The sequence below is a fragment of the Octopus sinensis genome, linkage group LG11 (genome assembly GCF_006345805.1).
Source record: "Octopus sinensis linkage group LG11, ASM634580v1, whole genome shotgun sequence".
In the NCBI taxonomy this organism is placed as follows: Eukaryota; Metazoa; Mollusca; class Cephalopoda; order Octopoda; family Octopodidae; genus Octopus; species Octopus sinensis.
The window spans coordinates 53301538-53323201 of record NC_043007.1 but is presented as its reverse complement, the minus strand read 5'-3'; the positions used below and the strand labels follow the sequence as shown (position 1 = coordinate 53323201).

Below are 21664 nucleotides of genomic sequence, written 5' to 3'. Positions count from 1 at the left end.
GCTAAACCCTCTTCTTGTTGATATATATCCGTTCCCATACTGATGTAGGTAGTTTCTACACAGAAGGTCAACATTTCCAACAAGTATTGCTTGTACTTCATTGGTATAAAGTGACCCTTGTTCTTGGTCAAGATCTGTGACAACTTCCTCTCTGTTTTCAGAGCTGGGTCTTTCTTTACTTTGCTGTAGCTACCATCACTTATGAGACTTGCCAATTTTTCAGAGTAGTCAGACTTGTTCATCACCACTAGTCTGTTGGAAGTATTATGATGGAATTGTCATTCTGTTGTATTTTGAAAGCGAACTTTTCTTCCTTAGTGATGTTTGGTTTGAGAAGTTTCGTTTTTTCTTGTACTTGTCTCATTTTCCACCTTAGTTCATCTCCCTGAGCTTTTGGTATTTTTATGGCTATCTCTTCAATAGGGGCTATTATGTCCAAGTATGGAATGAACTTGATGGTTGTTGCAAAGTTGAGACCTTTGTTTAGTACCACTTCTTCAGAGCTTTCTAGATGTTGGCTACTTACGTTAATTACTGCTTTCACAGGTGGGTGACAGACTTCAGTCTTCATTCTCTGACCTTCATAAACTTCTTAACCTGGCATGTCTTCACCTTTTCAAATTCTTTATTGCACAACTTTTCTAGATCTTGTTGGATTCTCTTTCAATCATCATCTCTGGTTATTCTCCTAAGTAATGAAGATAACCTCTCTCTGATTTCATTATTTAGTTGATGTTTTTTCCAATGGTTATAATGGATCTTCTCACGGACGAGGGCATGTCTTGCCATTTCCGCTACTCTTCAAACTTTATATGAATCCACTGGTATCATTACATTCAAGCCGGGTGGTATTAGCTTTGAGTCTCTACATCTACACAGGAAAGTTAGATGGTTTGAAAGATGAGCTAGTTCCTGATGGAGTTTCTCTGTATGTCTCCATTGAAGTCTAATGTTAGCTCCACACCGATTAGATAATACAGTTCTATATTTGAGAGATGAGGTATTATGTACATTATTTATATTTGATGGATATTCGTTGTCACCTTGTTTGTTGTTAACACAATGTTTCGGCTGATATACTCTCCAGCCTTCTTCAGGTGTCCTGGGGAAATTTCAAACCTGGGTTCTCATTCCTAAGGTATTTTTTGATGTTATTATTATTATTATTATTATTATTCAGGTCTGACTTACACAGAATAGAAATAACAAGAATTAAAGGGCTTGAAGAAAAGTATTACAAATCCAACAGCTGTTTCTGGGGGCCTAGTGGTCCAAAATAATGATTGGAAGAAATCTTACATTTGAAGTATTAATTTCTTCTTGGAACCAGATTATATGCTGACTTGCAGGGATTTATCTGGAACTTTCTAGTACTGATTTATTAAGATTCTGTTTATAATTAGAATATATTCTCTCAATTTCAGTTGTCTTTTGGCTCCACTAATTTAATGTAGCATATAACATAATTCTCTATTACTTGATAATAATTACTGAACTTCCCAAAAATACATAAAAAAACCTCAGCACATATGCAACAATTGGAGGCAATTTCATTCTTTCATTTCTAATAACATAAAGCAGGAATATCATATATATGAATAGGGATGGAAAACATGGCAATAATGTTCTTATTATTCAATTGAGAATGCAGGAATTTAGGTTCATTGCAAAAATAGCAACAACTTTATTCTTCCTCTGTTTACCATAAATGGTGAAACAATTACAGAAAGGAACATAGCTGTAAAATTAACAATGGCCTCAATGATACTTTCTTTCTTATAAACAACTATGAGTAGAAGAGAAATGGCAAGAGAAAAGAAACATCACAATACAGTAAAAAATGAAAGGAAAAGAGTAAAAATTCATAAAATAACATTGTATAATAGTAAAAATTATCAGGTGAAAATGATAGAAAAAAAAGACAGCTAAAAATGAAAGAATATGAGAGGAAGATAAGACAACAAGAAAGTAATAAAGATAGAGAAATAAGATAGCAGAGAAAGGAGAAAATTACAGAAATAGCAAAAAAAAACCCAAGAAAATACAAAAAAGAAGACGAATAAGATTGCTAAAAAATGAAGAAAGAATAAATGGAGTATGCAAGCGTGAAAAAGACTGAAAAATAAGATTTAAAAAAAAGTTTTGTAAATTTGTAGAAAATGTATGGATGGTTGCAATGGCTGGGTGCAATATTTACTTATCACAAAATATGTAATGAGTAGTGCTAGAAAGTGGGACAAAGTGGCAACTCAGCCACAGCCCATGTTTTACTGTCATGCAGCATAGCTGTTTGCACACAGGCATCATACAGTCTGCCCTTCAATCTGAGGGAGAGGCTCTTTGTTGCCAGCAGAAGTAGGAACTCTCCGATCTTTGCCCAGCCTATTCTTATTTTTGCAGATAAACTACCTCTAGCTTACCCCACTGGCAGTTGATGGAGTCTGTTTTCTGTACATTTTTTTTGTGTTTATTGTACCTGTGCACCTTCCACACACAAAAACTGTTTTCCCAGTTAACCTTCCTTGGATATTGTTGCACCTCTTATCTGTCCATAGCTTGCACAAGGTACATCTTATGGAATTCCTACCAATGCCTTTCCTACAGATTAAGCAGGGCTATCTGCCTGTAGGGATTTGTGATTTGTCTGCTTTCCTACTTACCAAAACTTTGGTTTTTGCTACATCAACTCTAAGGCCCTTTAATTCTAGATCTTGCTTCCATATCAGAAATTTCTTCTCTAGTTCTCATAGTGATTTGGCTATAAGAACAAGGTCATCAGCATAGAGGAGCTCTCAAGGGCAGCCTGACTTGAATTCCTCTGTTATTACCTGGAGGACTATGATGAACAAGAGGGGTTGAGGACTGATCCTTGGTGAACACCTACTTGTACCCTGAATTTCTTGCTAAACTCCTTGAAAACCTTCACCTTCCTAACAGCACCCCTGTACATGGCTTGTACAGCTCTCACCAACAACTCATTGACACCTAGCTTCCACATTGACCATCAGATAAGGGAGCGGGTACTCTGTCAAAGGCTTTCTCCATGATGGTCTGAAAAGTTGGGCACAAGAAACATCTGATATGGTGTGCAAGAGAGATGACTGTGCTGGTATGGCCATGTGATGTCTATGGATGAGGACAGCTGGGTAAAGAAGAGCTGATTTCTAAGTGTGGAGGGAACCTGTGGTAGAGGTAAATCCAGGAAGACATGGGACGAGGTGGTGAAGCATGATCTTCAAACATTGGGCCTCACGGAAGTAATGATTAGTGACCGAAACCTTTGGCAATATGCCGTGCTTGAGAAGACCCATCAAGCCAAGTGAAATCATAGTTGTGGCCAGTGCTGGTGTCACATAACTGGCACCCATGCTAAAAGCACCTTTCATGTGTTGTGCCTCATGGAAGCAATGACAAATGTCCAAAACTTTTGGCAATATGCCATGCTCGAGAAGAAGACCCATCAAGCTGAGTGAAATTGTAGTCATGGTAGATACTGGTGTCATGCAACTGGCATGCAAAAAGCACCCACTACACTCTCAGAGTGGGTGGTGTTAGGAAGGGTATCCAGCCATAGAAACCATGCCAAATCAGACTGGAGTCAGGTGCAGCTCCTCAGCTTACCTGCTATGGTCAAACTGTTCAACCCATGTCAGCATGGACAACAGATGTTAAATGATGATGATAGGTGACATTCAAAAAGAAATAAAAAATCAGAACTTATTTTAAATTTGCAAGAGAGGTTTCCTGAAAAGAATTCTTATGTCAGAAGCTTTCAGTATGCTTTAGAATTTACTTCTGGGTTTTCTAAGTTGTCATCAATGCTAACAAAAGACCAACAAGGATATATGCATTGGTTTAATGTTTCTGAATGTAATGAGAGGAACATGGTAAACAAGATATTGTTTTAAAATAAGGTGACATAACCATCAAACTCAATAATGAAACTCACTTTGTATACAATGTTTTACAATATATCCATTGCTTTTTGTTAACTGAGAAGATGGATACCAGGCTTGCTTCCGTTTCCGGTCATTAGTCTTTCTTCTCTCTGCCGTTGAAGTCGTCACGCTGGTTCGCAGCTGGCGTAAATTGAACTGAAGTTGCTGGTTTGCAGCTGGCGAAAATTAAAAGACGCTCTACTGTAGGGTAAGACTTTTTGCTTTTTGGGTCTGGTGGGATTTGTTGCCTGCTGGTTTTATTCTTTTGAACAGGCAGGGAGTCCTCACCGGATTCGAGGCTTGTTGTCTGCCTTGCAGTGGAGACGTATGTATTTTCTCACATAATTGTGAGAAATTATTTTTTACCTGTGGATTATTGGCCAGGAGTACTTTTTCGGCCGAAAATTAATTTCTTGATCTGGAATTGAACTCTCTTCTTCAAAGCTTTCATTTATTTAAAAAAAAAACAACTTTTATTGAAGTTATTTTTATTTTATTTCTTCTCTTCTGTTGTGTCTTTCCTTCTTCTTTTTTTGTGTCGTTTTAATTTTTACGTTTTTGAACTGCATTCGAACTTTGTGTTGAAATGGCAAAGGAATTTCTTGTGTGGGACTTGACACCTCCCAAAAAAGAGCTTGAAAGGAAGACGGTGGTGTTGAGGACTTATTCAAAATCGCTCGACACCATAGCTGTCTTCCCGAGGGCCACAATTTTGAATGAGCCGGCAGATTACATGCCAGCTATTAAATTTATTTCACGGGGAGTCAAATATGCAACGGTCTGGTTGCTATTTGACTCCCCCCAAGAAGCTTGCAATTTTGCAAGTCAGCCCCCTCGAGGGCGAGGAAATAATGTTTCTTCCAAGCTACTGTGGAAAGAAATTATTGAGGGCTTAGATCTGCGGTTTGCCACCCGGAGTTGAGCCCGAGTGGATAGAGGACTATCCACCGGGGTCTGGGTGGTAGTAGTACCAAGCTGCTTAATGTGAAAATGTTGCCTGCGGCTGATTGGGAGGGGTCAAAAGCTGGACCCAATCAGCCGAAAGTCTGGTCATTCCAGATTTTTTGAGGATGGCCGGTGATGCTCGAGGGACGCCCCCCCCCCAAGTGTCACCTTGGATCCTGGAACAGTTAATAGTGGAATCTCTCCCTGCTCCCTCAATGGAGGGAGAGAAGGAGGATGACAAGGAGGTTTCTACATCCTCGAAAAAACGAAAACGAAAGGTGGACAACAATGGTTGCCCACCGAAGGACCCGAGGGCTGTGGGAGAGAAGGAGGACCTGTTGCGTGCATCACAGGAACCTCACCCTCTCGCGGCACAAGGGAAAAAGAAAAAAAGAAAGAAGAAAAACGAGACATCGCCGGCGGGTTGTGACACGCTGCCGGCATGTCCCAATCCTCCTCAGGCTGGTGTGCCGCTGGAGGATGAATTTGTGGTCCTCTTCCACAAAGGAGGAACCATAGAAAATGAAGTTAAAAAAATGGAAAGGAGGGGCCGATGGGAGGGACTTCTGTCCTGCACGGAGGATCCTGAGTGGCCTTCGCAGGTGGCTGCGGAGGTCCTATGGGATAGTGATCTGTGCAGGATCATAAATTCCTTCCCGGAGGACTCCTACAGATTTATGTCTGTGTGGTCCGGCCTGGAACCGAGTACATGCTTCAATGAAGCAAGGAGACTGGTCGGCCAGATAACCTGAAACATGTGACTTTTTGTGTGTTTTAAAAAAGAATTCTGAACATTGTGTTAGAGATTTATTGCCTCGTTGTGTTTTGAAAAAAGAACATTGTTTTAGAGAAGCGAAAGTCGGCGGGCGCTTTTCGTCTTCTCCCATCATCCTCATTTTTGCATCACCATGAAATTCATCTTTATCACTGTCAAAGTCTTTTTAATCACTACATCTGTATATATAAAAGGCAGAACGTGTATGTGTGTGTGCGTACGTGAATGTAGCTTATGCACATCCACAAATTAGCACGCATGCCGCTCAAATTTTAGGAGGACATTTATCATGACCCAAGCTGTATTTTCGCCAAATTATTTTCCTCTGAGGCACCAGCAAATAGCGGTAAAAATAATTTTGAACCATAACTTCTAACAATTTTCAAGTCGGAGAAATACACCATCATTTGCAAATATGAGTTAAGTCCCCTTCTAGCCATGGTGTAAAGAGAGGGGGAGAGAGAGAGAGAGATATAACAGATTTTTAAAATTTCGTCTTTTTAGTGAGTGATTGATAGGCAAAACCAGACAGACAGGCGTATGTATGTATGTGTGAATGGCTTCAGTCTCACATACACACACTTCGAACATGTATGCATACAAAACACTTGTATGCAATGTGTGTGTGTGTTGCCCATATATATATATATATATATATATATATATATACACACACACACACACACAGACACAATATAAATGATATACTCCGTTTCTCCACAACTAATTTCCAAATTAGCTGAATCCGTTGCTCTACTCATACTGACATATAGCTGGTCGTGCGTGAACATAGGAGAGAGCAGAAGTTACCAGAGCAAAAACACTAAGTGTTGACTCCTTCGCAAATGATCAGCTATTATTTTGTAAACTGTTTCGAAACTGTTCATGTTTTCGAAAGGAGAGATCTGACTCTCACATCTCTGTGGGAGAAGGTAGGCCTCTCTATTCCTCTTACAAAACTTACGTCCGGGTGCTAAATTTTCTTCAGTTGATGGTATTACTCTGGGGCAAAGGTGTAGAAAAACACGTATGCAATAGGTGTATGTACATATATGTCTCTGTGTGTGTTGCCCATATATATTATATATATATATATATATATACTTAATTGTAATCTGATCATAACTGCTTCTCACACAGAGGCGTTCTATTTTCCTTGCTGGAAAGATTCCCAACCCATGGGCAAAGGGGGGTTATATGATGGGGGATGGTATTTTCAAAAGGGTTAGCATATGCAACCTGATCACCTCTGCCGATTAAACTCCCAACTGATGCGCTCCTGTTGCGATACTGATTCTGCAGAACTGGGCTGGGTATGAAAACCAACTTTAAAGTATAAATATAGATGTTTTTGAATCAGCAATGTTGTGTGTGCTTAAGTTCTATTTGGAGTGAAAAATCAATAAACTGATTCCTTATGGGGTTTTCCATTTAAATAAAACAAATTGATAAACCTTATAGGACTTCTTACTAAAATTGGCTACACTCCATTCTCACCCATAACTTTTACCAATTTTGATGTATTTTGTTCAAACTTGATGCCAGCATTACTTAGGACTCATGGGATCTTTGAATGCTTTAAGTTCTCCAAAAACGAAAAAAAACAAAACAATTGATGAGTGGAGAAAATCAATAAACCAATTCCTTATGGGATTCCCCAATCAAATTGTCTGGAACTCATTTTCAGCCAAAAGTTTACCAATTTCAATGGATTTCGCTCAAATTTGACGTTGATGTTACTTAGTTTGGTTTGAAATAAAGAGCTTGATTAGCTTAATAATCCTAACTTAATCCCGAGCAAAGCTGGGCTATACTGCTAGTAGTGTATAAATGTATGGTGACAATACAGAATAAGTACTATGTTGGAGCTACAATGAAACATATGAAGGAGCACATCTTGATGCATAGGCACGCCTTCTCAAACTCTTGTCATAAGTTCTCAACATACTCAGGATGATTACTTGCAGATTACAACACATACTTGCATAATATTTTTGGATAACTTACTGTTATGCATGTGGAAGCTAATGCACATCCACACACGTGTGTATGTGTGTGCATAAAGCAGCATGTAGAAAGAGTGAGGACAGTATGTGAGATGTCTGCCTGTGTGTGGGTATAAGCGCATATGTGTATATATATATATCTGCACATGCATGTACATATAACTACATGTGTATGCATATAGATGTGTATGTGAGTGTATGTATACATATGGCCAAGAATGACTGATTTATGATGTACTTATAAAGGCAACTGCTAAATGCCAAGCTTGTCAAACCAGAACTCATCGGACCTAAACATAGAGATGTCAAGAAAGATGGCAATTATTTTTCTTTTGTACAATGACATATGGTGGAGAGAATGGAGTTACTACTACAATAACTGTAAGCTTTTCTACCTCACTTTCTTCCCTTTTCTCTTTTATGTGTACATACATGTGTGTATGTTCCTCCCTATCCTTCTCTCTCTTTTCCTCATTCTTCTCTTAACATTATCCCTCGACCTTGCCTCCTATCATCTTGTATTCTGGTATACCACCCTGTGAGTGGAGGCGCAATGGCCCAGTGGTTAGGGCGGCGGACTCGTGGTCATAGGATCGCGGTTTCAATTCACAGACCGGGCGTTATGAGTATTTATTGAGCGAAAACACCTAAAAAGGCTCCACGAGGCTCCGGCAGGGGATAGTGGTGATCCCTGCTGTACTCTTTCACCACAACTTTCTCTTACTCTTACTTCCTGTTTCTGTTGTACCTGTATTTCAAGGGGCTGGCCTTGTCACTCTCTGTGTCACGCTGAATATCCCCGAGAACTATGTTAAGGGTGCACGTGTCTGTGGAGTGCTCAGCCACTTACACGTTAATTTCACGAGCAGGCTGTTCCGTTGATTCGGATCAACCGGAACCTTCATCGTCGTAACCGACGGAGTGCTTCCATCATACCACCCTGTGTACATATGCAGGGCTAAGATCTATAAGAGCATGCAATGAACATTGTATTGTATGTTTTGCTTTAATACTTATTTATAGATATTTATGGCGCTTAAAAATACTCTTATACCCAGTGTTTGTCAACCTTTGACAGAGTTTTCTGCCCTGTGATTTGGTCAGTGCTAAGGAAGCCAGGTATAGTTGAGATTTAGTAGTGTGTTCAGTAATGGATTTTGGGTTCAGGTGAGGTTCACGAAATCTGTGTCCTCACCTTCATTTTGTCGCATTTAGTTATAACAGAAGAGTCTAAGACTGACACGCTCATGCAAGCTCCTCAATGCTGATGACCAAATTCTTATATCATAATGTGATTTAGAGAGGACATTCCAGATTGAGAGACCTCAAATTTAACTTAGTTAAGACCAAAGTATTTGTAAATAGGAGAAAAGATAGGACCCTGCCTCCATCACAGAAATAGCCATACCCAATGTACAGGAAAGTAAGAATTCCCTCTGGACACACAAGAAAGGCAACAGGATCATAGTCTACAGAAAATATACACTTTACACATGGCAGATTCAAGGGGAACAACTTTTAAAAAACCATGGGAAATAAATACTATAGAAAACTTGGAAGGTTCCCTAGTAGTTGATACCTAAGTGGCTTAATTAGGAGTGGGAGTGAATGCCTAGACTGCAAAGCAGTCAAAATGAGATTGGGTTGTAAAAAGAAGCATAGGAAGCTATTACCTCTGCTGGCAAAGAAAGGCTTCTCTCTAAATGTAAAGAGTAGATTGTATGATGCATATATGCAATGTACAATGATGCATGGTCATCAGACATGGCCTTGAACCCAGAGGATTTGTGGAGATTCAATGAAGCAAGCATACTTCACTGGGTGTGTAATGTAAGCATGCACAAGTGATAAAGTATTAAAGAGGTGAGATAAAAAGAGGATATAAGGGGAGTTATATGTAGTATGCAAGAGAGAATGGACATGTAATGCATATGCAGGATGAAAGCTGTAAACATGTGCTGTGCATTCAGAGAGAATGGCACCTGTGGAAGAGGTGAGACAAAGAAAAACTTAGTATGAATGATGAAAACTGATCTCAAGATGCAAATTGCCATGCTTGCCTAATGGTCACAAGAATAGTGGTAGTGATCTAGTGGTAGTATATGTACAGCTAAGTTGATTATTGCTGTCTTCCTCCACACTTTATTATCCTATCACTTGCTTCCCTGTTATTCTTATCTTAATTGCTATCATTTGTGCTGTTCAGTGGTACAGGACCAGACAACTTTCAATTCCCCCAACCAACAGCTCATCACTTAGCCTTCTGACTCACCTCAAAAGTCAGTTGTGCCCAATACATTCTACCTTCTCACTTCCCTCCAGTATTGCCTGTCATCAGCTTATCTCACTCTCTGTCTTCATACTTTCTTGGATCAATTGTAACTAGTACATTCTATCCTTCACTCTTCCCTGGGTCATATCTTCAGTCGTTGCTTCTTCCTCAAGTAGCTGCAACCAAGATGCCTCATACAATGCTGCATCAGGAATCTCTGTTCCTTATTAGCTTTGGTAAATCCTCAATTTCAGGATATGTATCCCTACCAATAACATCAATGTAGCTGAGTGGTATTCATCTTTTGTTAGGGTGTGTTAGTCTACAGAAAATATAATATGGTCTGTTGTTCAGCACAATAGCAAATGGTTAGCAAAGTTCACTCTGTATTGAGCAATAATAGTAAAGATAAATGGATTGTGTCTATAAGTCTCTTCTTTGGTCTTGTGCTCATGCCATGAGATATTTTGAGCCCATTTGATACTTATAATCCAGATTTCAGCTATATAAAAATGCACTCAAAACATGCTCTGAAGAAGGCAAGCTTTGTTGACATTGAAATAATTAACAGACAGAAGTTTTGAAGCTTGTTACAAGTACTCTTTGTGTGTTAGAAAGCTTTTCCTACTTAGAATCGAAAGTACCCAAAATCACTGACCTTAAGTTGTGTGCCATTGTTGGAGCAAATTGGCAGGTGGATTTCATCTTTATTAACAGTCATGTACTCAGTCTTTTTTGCATTGAAAGTCTTTGGCTACAGCTTTCTTAAGACTGAGTATCCCTGCTTGTTTTAAAATCTATGAATAGCAAACAATATTGGATCCACCGTGCCCAGTAAACTCTACCTTCACCCTTCCCTCCTGTTCTGACTGCTATCACCTTGTCTTGCTTATTCTGGTATCTCACACATGCTCTAAGTACATATCTCAGAAGATTGTCTTACACTATCACACATTTATTACTATCATTCATTCCTCTTATTCTGTAAAGAAATTAGTAGCAGGCAGATACAAGGATTCATGAAGTCCTTTTAGTTAGACTGCCTCTTTAGTGCTGGTTGGAGATAGGAAGGGTATACAGCAGTAGAAACAAAGCCAATAATAAAAAAAACGTAAGTGAAATATGGTATTCTAAATCATCAAGGAAGCAGTATATGCACTAATTCCAATTGTTACATGCCAGCATGGAAAGTGGACATAAAACTTTGATATTGATGATGTTCACCTTGTATCATGAGAAAATGCACCAACACACTCTGCAGAGTGGTGTAGAGTTATGTTAGGAAGGGCATCCAAATGTAGAAACCAAGCCAAATGAGCACCTAGTCTTTGGGAGCAGTAGCTTCTAATGGGAAGGTGACTAGAATTATGATGGTCCATCCAATCCATGTAAACAATGAAAGTGGCTGTAAAAGATGATGAATACATACACATATATACGGTAAAACTTTCATTAAATCTTGATAAGTAATATCTATATGAATTTTCCATTATATTTTTAACAGTTAGACTCAAAAAGCAAATATATTTACAACATGCAACTGTAAAATTCAATAATCAGTATTTAAGATACCTTTTTTCTTTATGTAGAGCATCCATATTGTACAAAGCTATGAGTCCATTATTAAGTAAGTTAAGAGACAGTATTTCTGGATGTTTAATCAATTGTTCACGGAGTAATCGAGCTGCAATCATCTGGGCTTCCTTTGCCAGCATTTGTATGGGTTTAGCAAGCAATTTGCCATGACCTACTTGTGGCATTGACAGCAGATGCTGACACAGAACCTAAACAAAGTAGAAATAACAATTTATTACAATAATAAACAATAAAAAAATATATACTAACATTTTAAATTGTGTATCATGAACCACATAAAGAAAATTTAATCTTTTCATAAATAGTGGTATCAATAAGATGAGACAGGTTTATCTATGGAAATAACACTAATTTAATGTCTTTCTTAAAGAAACTTGGTACCAATTTTCAATGGCTTACTATTCATCATCATCATCATCATCATTTAGCGTCCGTTCTCCATGCTAGCATGTGTTGGACGGTTCAACTGGGGTCTGTGAAGCTGGAAGGCTTCATCAGGCCCAGTCAGATCTGGCAGTGTTTCTATGGCTGGATGCCCTTCCTAACGCCAACCACTCCGTGAGTGTAGTGGGTGCTTTTTACGTGCCACCCGCACAGGTGACAGACAGAGCTGGCAAACGGCCACGAACGGATGGTGCTTTTACGTGTCACCGGCACGGGGCCAGGCGAGGCTGGCAACGGACACGAACGGATGGTGCTTTTACGTGCCACCAACACGGGGGCCAGACAGAGCTAGCAAACGGCCACGAAACGGATGGTGCTTTTACGTGTCACCGGCACGTAAATGTATACATTGTATTCTATCAACCTGGTCAGTGATATCACTTTTATGTGCATTTTCCAAGGTTGCATGCACTTGGCACTATTTAAGGTGACAATCAATTCATTGCCAAACAATTTCATGGCATGCCAGTTGAATAACATTGTGAACTATGATGATAGTTGTTTAAATTTATTCACATACTGTGAACTTGAGCAATTATTGTAAATATGACAATTGGTGACACAATTTTATAAATCTAATAATCTACTAACAACACTAGCATAAACTTAATTATCAAACTGAAAGTTGTATGTACTACAATTTTTCAAAATTGTTCATTTAAAGATTTTAAATATGCAATTGAAAAAATAACTAAACCTAGAGAAAAGACTTGTCATGTTTATACAGGTTAACATTCCTAGGACTACAGCAAAAAACAAGCTAATGATTTCCTGCAAAATTCCAATGTACATACTTTTTTGAGTAAATTCTCTGCAATCAAAGATGGTCCAAAAGTAGCGTTTATAAAATTGGTTTTTATTAATGAAATTGTATTCAGACAATCAAGAAAAAAGACTCTAAAGTGCCCTTCTTAGACCTGGTTAACCTTGTAATGGTACACTGAGAGTGAGCTTTTGCTCTTGGGTCAATAATAATGTCAGGTTCTAGTACAGAAGTATCTAATATATTTCTAGAAATGACTTATCAAAGTAAGCCTACCAAATTGTGGATTATCACATCTTTCCAAATCCTGAACTGCATATAAAAAGAAAAGCTTCAATAGTGGTCAACAGGGAGCATTTAAGCAAATTCTGTAGGTCAAAGCTACTGTATTCTATCAAACCTCTCCATAATGATAATGTTAGGGAAATTAGTCCTAAACAATGAGGAAATATCTTTGAATATCAATTGTGCAACAAATGATAATTTACATAAGGTTAAATGAACAACTAGTCACATGCAATTGGATATTGATGTAATATGTCCCACTGTACCGACTTAAATGTTAACGAAGTTATCATTAATCTTCACATCTATTGACAAATATCTCACTGGTCCAAATATCATTGGCTTTGTTGTGGTTAATAGCCCAAAACCTTTAGATTGTCCAGTCATACAGGTTTTTGTAAAGTTTAAAAGTTTACAATATGATTAAAAAAAAACAATCCCTTAAGAGATTGTTAAAATTTATTGTCAATGAAATTTTCAATACATACATGTTTTTAGCTATTAAAATGATTACAAAATAATATCTATTAATTCTGGCACATTTGAACATGAATGTTTGATCATTGTTGTCTTTCCTCATTAGGAACACCCCCTTTCTTTAAATGATGTGTATTCATAACACATATAATTAAACAATGATAAAAAGCAACATTGTTCAGGTGTTCATGATTGAATCTGCCTGAACATATTAAGAATAAACAGATATATTATTGTTTGGATTCTTGATGTTCTGCATGCAGCCCTTGAATTATTATCTGTTTGACAGACTTCAACATGCATCAGCAAATAATTTTCTGATTTCTATAAACAAGAGCCTTGTGCTCTCGTCAGATTCATTAGTTGAGGAGACATATAATTAGGATTAGGTCAAAACATTTGTGCACTTTACATCTCCTTACACCGGTAGATTGCTTGTGTTATCTAAAGGGAGGAGGTATTCTCTGATGACAAAAAAACAACAGCAATTAGATATTTACATCCAAATCTGCCAGAATATGAGTGAACAAAAGCATTATTGTTTAGATTCTCATTGTTTTGCATGCTCCCTGTGAATTAGCGTAAAATAATCATTTCATTGAAAAAGAATTCTTTTTCTTCAACACAATACTTACCCAATATCCCATCAGAAATGGTTCAAACATATGGCTAAAGAATACTGTATATTTATTGGTTGATGGTTTAATCAATACAACTTCATCTTGTAGTACGACTCCACAAGTATGGGCTAAAACTAATAGGGCTTGTTCAAAATCCTGAGAGAGAAAAAGGAAATTGTGTGTGTGTTTTTAATAAGATAATTAAAATCTAGTGAAATCAACAAACAAAAATAAACTCACAAAAATATCAATGAAAACAAAAAATGTATGTACTTCAAACCTGGTACTTGAATGTACATCTATTTAAAGCCTTATTATACAGACTGCATCAGTTTTTTTGAGAACACCTTTTTTAAGAGCTCTAAATATCTTCTTATTTTTTACCTTATTTTCAGATAAATAATGTCAGCAAATGAAAAGGAATGCCTTAAAAGCATTAGTAATACAGAGATAGTTTGCTTCTTGAAAGTTGCTTGCAGTTAAAAGCAAAATGCATGTACAGGATCCTAATATCATTAGAACACATAATACATGCAAAACGTCCAAGAAAGTCAATCAGAACCATTGCAAAGGACCTCAAGGTTTCAGAATGCACCATCGGAAGAGTTGTACATGAGGACATCTGGTACAGTTGTATGTGATGTGCAGGGGTCAGTTTATATTGGACATGACAAGAGAGAATCATTCAATCCATGCAAATCACTTGCTAAACAAGTTAAAACACCAAGAAGCTGGAATGCTTTGGTTTTTCTCTGAGGAGAAAAACTTTGAACAGGATCAAAGGGTAAACCAAAGGGATGACAGACCCAAATGAGGTTCCAACAGTCATGCATACTAAGTTCCCAGCAACTGTGATGGTTCTGAGAGCCATCAGTAATGATAGAGATGTAGTGCTGCGTGTTGTAGAAAGTTGTGAGAGCCTGGATAGATAGAGTATGCAATGGAAGATTGTACACCTTCCAACAAGATTCTGCACCATCTCATAAGGCTAGAGCAATCCAAGTGTGGATGTGTTCCAATCTTCACAACCATGTACTCCCAGACACATGACCTCCTAGCTCACTAGACCTCAATCCACTTAACTATTACATATGGGGCAGAGCTGAGAGAAAGGTCAAACAACACTCCGATGACACCATACACTCTCTCAAGTCTGCCATAAACAGGGCTATTCTCAGAATTTATATTATCTGATTCAGGCTGGTCAATGCTTTTGATCCCCAATATGAAGCAGCCATTGATGCAATGGTAGATTCATTGAATAGGTGTGATAAAAGGATTCTCAAGTTATTTGTACCAATTTGTTTTCAAATATAGCTTTTCTTCTTCGAATTCATACAAATGACTTCAAAAAACTGATGCACCCTTATTTAGGATCTGGGAGATTTAAGATAAATGTAGAAACTGTTATCATTCAAAATCTTATTGCCTAGGGACAAACATTAACATTCTATCAAAGTATTCTTTATAACATATGTTATATTTTAAAGCATGACAGTGCATTGGGTTCTCACATTTTAATTCTCATCTCTGGGTAGATTTGTAAATCCATACAGACATTGTTAAAGAAAGAAAATGTAAGCTTTTTAACAATTCTTTCATAGTTTATCCAGCAATAAAATAAAATTTTTTATTTTATTCTAAAAATGTATTCACATAAGTTACATCAGAATTACATAGGAATGATTTAAGAACAGGTTTGGTTATATCGACAAAATGAAAAGAACCACTAGAATGTATTTTCAGTTTTGAATAATTATCAGAAGTAGTGATAGTACTTTACAACCTTCTTATTACATCTGTAAAGTTTGGCAAAATATATCTTAAATTTTTTCAAAACAAATTCAGATAACCTTAATGAATATTGTAAAGTAGCAGATGTTATGGATGATAAACTATTTAATAATGTGTATAAAAGTATCATTTAACAAACATTAATAAGAATAAAGACTAGTTTTAATATATAAAAAAAAAAGAGTTCAAGTTGAAAACAAAACCATGCCAAAACCAAACTGAGGCACTCTACCTGTTTAGTATTTCCTGGAAGGAAGATAAACTCTCTGCTGAAAAGTTTCTCCAGAAAAACATACTTTTCATAGAGATCATCTATAACAAATCAGACATAAATATGAAAGCCATTGATATAATAATCTACTGTATAAGAACAGCAAGAAACATACGAAAAAATTATACATATACGTAAATGGTGAACAAAAACAATCACATACATAGATAAATGAACAGTGTGCAAGTGTTTGAAGTGCAAAGTTTTAAGTAATTTAGATTAAGGGCTTTGTTTAGTACCTAGACAATGTTTTGTAAACTAAAAACAACATTTACAATGTTTGTAGCCTAAACTTTCAGCTTTTTGTCTCAATTAATCAATCAATTATGTAACAAATATGTAACAAATTTTTAAAATTTTTTGTCATTTGTCAATAAGTGTTGTTTCCTGTTTGCTTCAGTCTAGAAATCAAAGGAAATAACTACTATTCCCTTCAAACATTACTTTTGTGACCTGGACATCAATGTCTTGAAACTGACCTATTTTTCATTACATTTCAGACAAACTGAACATGGAATTGTTGAAGCAGAAATATCATTATAACATATATTCTACTCAATATCATAGATTTGCTTGTCAGTTACTTGGCTGTAACCACTTGAGGATGTAACTGACAATATGTGCATCTCTGATCATGAGCAAGAGTTGTGGGGAAGCATCATGGCCATGTGTTGAGAGGGAGTCTTTGGGGTTTGAATAAATATAACTAAAGCAAAGTTTGAAGGAAATATTAGCCATTCTTCATACTTTCTAGAAGTAAGTAAATAGGAAATAACAGTTACTAAGGACAAAAATCATGTTATCTAACTGTCCTAAATCTATACATTGTATATATTAACCTTCTCCATGTTGCTGTCACAATTTGTCATCCACAAATTTTCTCCCCTGTAGTTGCAGGCACATTTTGTTGCCTTGAGAGGGATGCTTAAAATAAACACTCTGTAAATTCTATTTCCGGTACTTTAAGCTGGAAACAGTGTACTTTTGATTCAGAATGAGGCTTAAACTTCCATTTTAGGACACCATTTTCATTGTTTATATTCTTGCCACAAGATACACAAGCTTTGAAATCAATTACTGATTTTTTTATTTTTACCAAACGAAAACTGCCACTCTTGCATTTGATGAAGCTTTTCTACAAGAAATCTTTGATTCTGACTCAGATGGCAATTTTGAAAGATTTACTCAGATATCAATGGTGAAATGATTCGAGGTGATGATGAGGATATAGAATGTATTTACAATGATATTGAAAATGATGTACTAAGTGGATACTATCATCTATAGTTGGTTCATTTTAAGGAAAATACAGGCCCCAAGTAGGTACCTGATGGCATTTCTGAGGGACAACTCTTTCCTTACTTTCTTAATGATGAAATTATAATTTTGTTAACAAGAACTATGTATGCTAGTCATGTGAAGGAAAAGAGAGGGGAAATGCTGGTGCCTACTTATATATCAACATATGGAAGAACACCACTTCTGAAGAAATGAAGATATTTGTCACAATTTTACTTATGATTGGGTTCACCAAATAAATGCTCATCATTTGAATTATATTGGTCAACTGATGACTTTATTGAGATGACAGCTTCAGGTACATCATGACAAGAGACAGATTTCTGAGAATCTTGTCCTTTTTCCATCCTTTGAGCAACTCCAAAGCGAAACCAAAGAATCATCCTGAGCATGATAGGGCTCACAAAATCCAACCACTTTTTGAAAAGCTTGTGCCACTTCGGCAAAAATACTTTTACTGTGGAAAGGAATATTCAGTGGATGAAAGTATGATTTCTTTCAAAGGAAGAACATGTCTACTGATCTACATGCCAACAAAATCAACCAAGTGGAACCTGAAAGCTGGGGGATGGCTGATGCAAAAACCAGGTACATGTACAACTGGCAGCTGTACTTGGGCTCAGAAACAACCCAGGTACCAAGAGCAGTTGGTGTTGGACCATAAAGTGGTTTCCTCCCTGACAGAGAATGTACAAAATAAGGGCCATGTCATTTATATGGACAATTTAATTTCATCATCTACATTGTTCCAGGATCTAGTGCAAAATGGAACAGGGGCATGTGCCACACTATGTGTAAACTGTCAAGTATGCCTTATGAAATCAAAGCAACAAGACTCCAAGCAGGCACTACTCCATCATACAGAGATGGACACATTTTGTACATTTCCAGGTATGACAAAAGACCTGTTTATCTTCTGACAACTGCCTACTCTGCTCAGACCTTCAGAAAAGAAGATTGATCAAAGCATCATGAAGATCATACCGGATTGTTGTACATACCTTGTGCTGTGTGGTCCTACTATCAACACATGGGGATGATAGTGCAGACAAGCAGATGTACCAAGTGGAAGAAGAAAGTTTTCTTCTACGTCTTTGAAATATGTTTCTGTAATGCCCTTGTCATCTGGAAAGCCAAGTCAGTTCACCAGGTCAATGCTGAAAAGTTCAGGCTCAAAATTGTACATTCTCTGCTGGAAGGCTACCAGTCAGGTGCATCTCACGGGAGAGGGAAAAATCAGAATCCCCTTACCCAGAGAAACTGGTGTTAACAGAACACCTTATTATTAACCCCAAGCACCTAAAATCTGGCAGGCCATCTTGCCCAGATTGTGTTGCTTGTTTAAACAGAGAGAAAAAGATCACCAAATCAAGTTTGCTTGCAGGAAATGTAATGTGGCACTCTGCCCATACCCCTGCTTCCACAGTCTGAGAGAGTACAAAGTAGACTGCACTCAAGAACTCCATAAAAAGTGATCAAGGTATGTTGTAAGTATATTAACAAATCTGTGCTTTTTGTTTTTGTTTTATTTATTTTTTGATGTCAAAACATGGTGAACAGGAAATTGACTGCATTCACCATGTGGAATTTTCCAAGTAATTGTTGTCCCTGAAATACCAATATCAAACAGTAAGACCATCTAAGTCAGATATAGGTAAAATTAGCAAAGCAATAATAAATGGGATGATACCTAAATTAAAATGTGTAAACAACCTCAGATTATGGTCTAACACAAATGAAGTTATCACATGGTTTAAAAGGCTGGGGAAAAAAACAAGACCAAACATGTGCAGCTAAACATATCAAACTACTACCAGTCCATAAACCCAGTTCTACTAAACAAGGCGCTAATATTCACTAAGACCAACTGAGAAGAAATATATATAATTTTTGCTGCTAGGAGCACTATAATAGAATAAGGAGGTAAGCTATGGAGTTGATTGGACAGGGTTGGCTCATTTGACATAACAATGGGGTCCAGTGACTACACACAAGTCACAGATTTAGTATGTACCTATTATTGCAAATAGAATCTTGGCAACCGAACATGGGGGAGGTAGGATTATATAGAGATGATGCATTGTTCACTATACAAAAAGTAGCAATGTAGAAATAGAAAGATGCAAGAAACAACTTTTTAAATTCTTGTAATTTGTTACGTACAATAAATAAGATAACCAGACAACAGTAAAAACAATGTAATGAACTAACAAACCTCTTTATGAACCAACAATCAATATTCTTTGTGAACTAACCAACCGACACCTTCCGACTTCACTGAGAACTCAAACTCCACTCAACTCTGAACTCACTCGGGTCGTTACTATTTATGCTTTACTCAGACCCGTCTATCTCTCATAAGGAGATGTTGCAACTCTCATTACATCATCCCTTTTGAGATTTCGACTGCTGTGAGAAAGTGGAATTTCTTTCCTTTTTTTTTTTTCTTTCCAGGTATGACAAAAGACCTGTGAATTTTCTGACAACTGCCTACTCTGCTCAGACCTTCAGAAAAGAAGATCAATCAAAGCGTTATGAAGATCATACCAGGATTGTTGTACATACCTTGTGCTGTGCAGTCCTACTATCAACACATTTTTCTTTTTTAGTCTTGAGTATCTTAATTGTTGCCTGACTTTTAAGGTAGTATTATTCATTGCACACAATTTTTCTTTTTCTTGCGTTTGGATATATGATTTAACGAAGCAAAAGTAAAGCAATGTATTCACATGATATGCTTCGACTACTGCTATGTGAGACTCAAATGCCCTCAGTTGTCTCAACAATAATGGACACAAAAACACTAAGGAGAAAAAACAAAACACCACACCTCACTTTAAATCACTCCCATACATATCAACCCACAACCCCAGAAACAATGAAGCATACAATACAATTATACAAAATCTCCCTCTGCTCACTCAAGACTCAAAAATGAACAACATCCTAAATACACATAAACTCCTCAAATGCAAAAGACAACACAAATCACTCAAGAGACTCCTAAAAATGCAAAACTATACTCAATACATACAATACAAACAGTTAAAAAATGCAGGTGACCTAATTGTGGTATATGTTCATAGCTAACTGAAGGCTCGGAATTCACATTCCAGCAAGGAGAAAAATTGTCAATTAAGACCAACTTCACATGTACTTCCCAGAATCTTATCTATGTCTTAACCTGCTCAAGTTGTGGCTACAATTATGTGGGCCAGATGAGCCTTACTTTGAGATGCACTTTGAGATGCAGAGTCATGCTGCATAAAGAACAGATTCATATTCTTCAATACAGGCAGATAGCCCTGAGCAAACATATCGACAGATGCGCAAAAAATAAAACGCCGAATTTCCTTATCTTTCCATTATATCAATGCAAAGATTCAATCGCCTTACGTAAAAAGCACCCACTACACTCACAGAGTGGTTGGCGTTAGGAAGGGCATCCAGCCGTAGAAACATTGCCAGATCAGACTGGGCCTGGTGCAGCCTTCTGGTTTCCCAGACCCCAGTTGAACCGTCCAACCCATGCTAGCATGGAAAGCGGACGCTAAATGATGATGATGATGATGATATTTAAAAAAAAATTTCTTTATAAAAAGATATTAAACTATGTGAAACGAAGGCATTTCTCTTCCACTTTTTATATGTTTTCTACATATTTTCAACCTATATATATAACAGAAATAGGTTTCAAAGAGAAAATAAACTACACATGGTAGATATATGGGGAAAGTAAGAAGAAAAAAGCGAAAATGGACATTGAATAAGAAAAAAATAAAGGCTTTTTAAGAAAAGTAACGATAAATATATGCAATTACATGAACTGAGGTAGAATTGAGAGGAATAAAAGTCATTATTTTGAATTGTTAAAGGAATTCAAAGTCATAACTGGTATTGTCAATTGCTGTTCACTGGCTTTGAATGCACACCAATTACCAAATGGTGTTAGGTCTACTAGTCCCCAAGTAAAAGATTATATGCAAGGGAGGTAAGTAGTTCTAGGAGTGGTGCAATTAGGGTAGATGTAATACTGTATGGAATATATGGGAATTAGTGGTATTACTGGTAAGGTTATTAGTGTTCTGTTTTATGTTATGTGTTCATGTTGAGTTGTGGATCATGTTTATTGATGAAAGTTGCTTCTTTATTTATTCTTTGCTGAACAGAAGTGTTCTG

At 37.1% G+C, this 21664-nt stretch overlaps 1 protein-coding gene across 1 annotated transcript in view; it reads right to left on the bottom strand.

Annotated features, from left to right (window-relative positions):
• Nucleotides 1-21664, bottom strand: part of LOC115217637 (dihydroxyacetone phosphate acyltransferase) — a 64423-nt gene that overhangs the window by 12233 nt on the left and 30526 nt on the right. Inside the window, exons 7-9 of the mRNA XM_036506990.1 lie at nucleotides 16148-16231; nucleotides 14137-14277; nucleotides 11509-11720 (exon numbers count right to left, since the gene is read on the bottom strand). Coding sequence (XP_036362883.1) covers nucleotides 11509-11720; nucleotides 14137-14277; nucleotides 16148-16231 — 437 coding nt within the window. The remainder of the gene's footprint in view (nucleotides 1-11508; nucleotides 11721-14136; nucleotides 14278-16147; nucleotides 16232-21664) is intronic.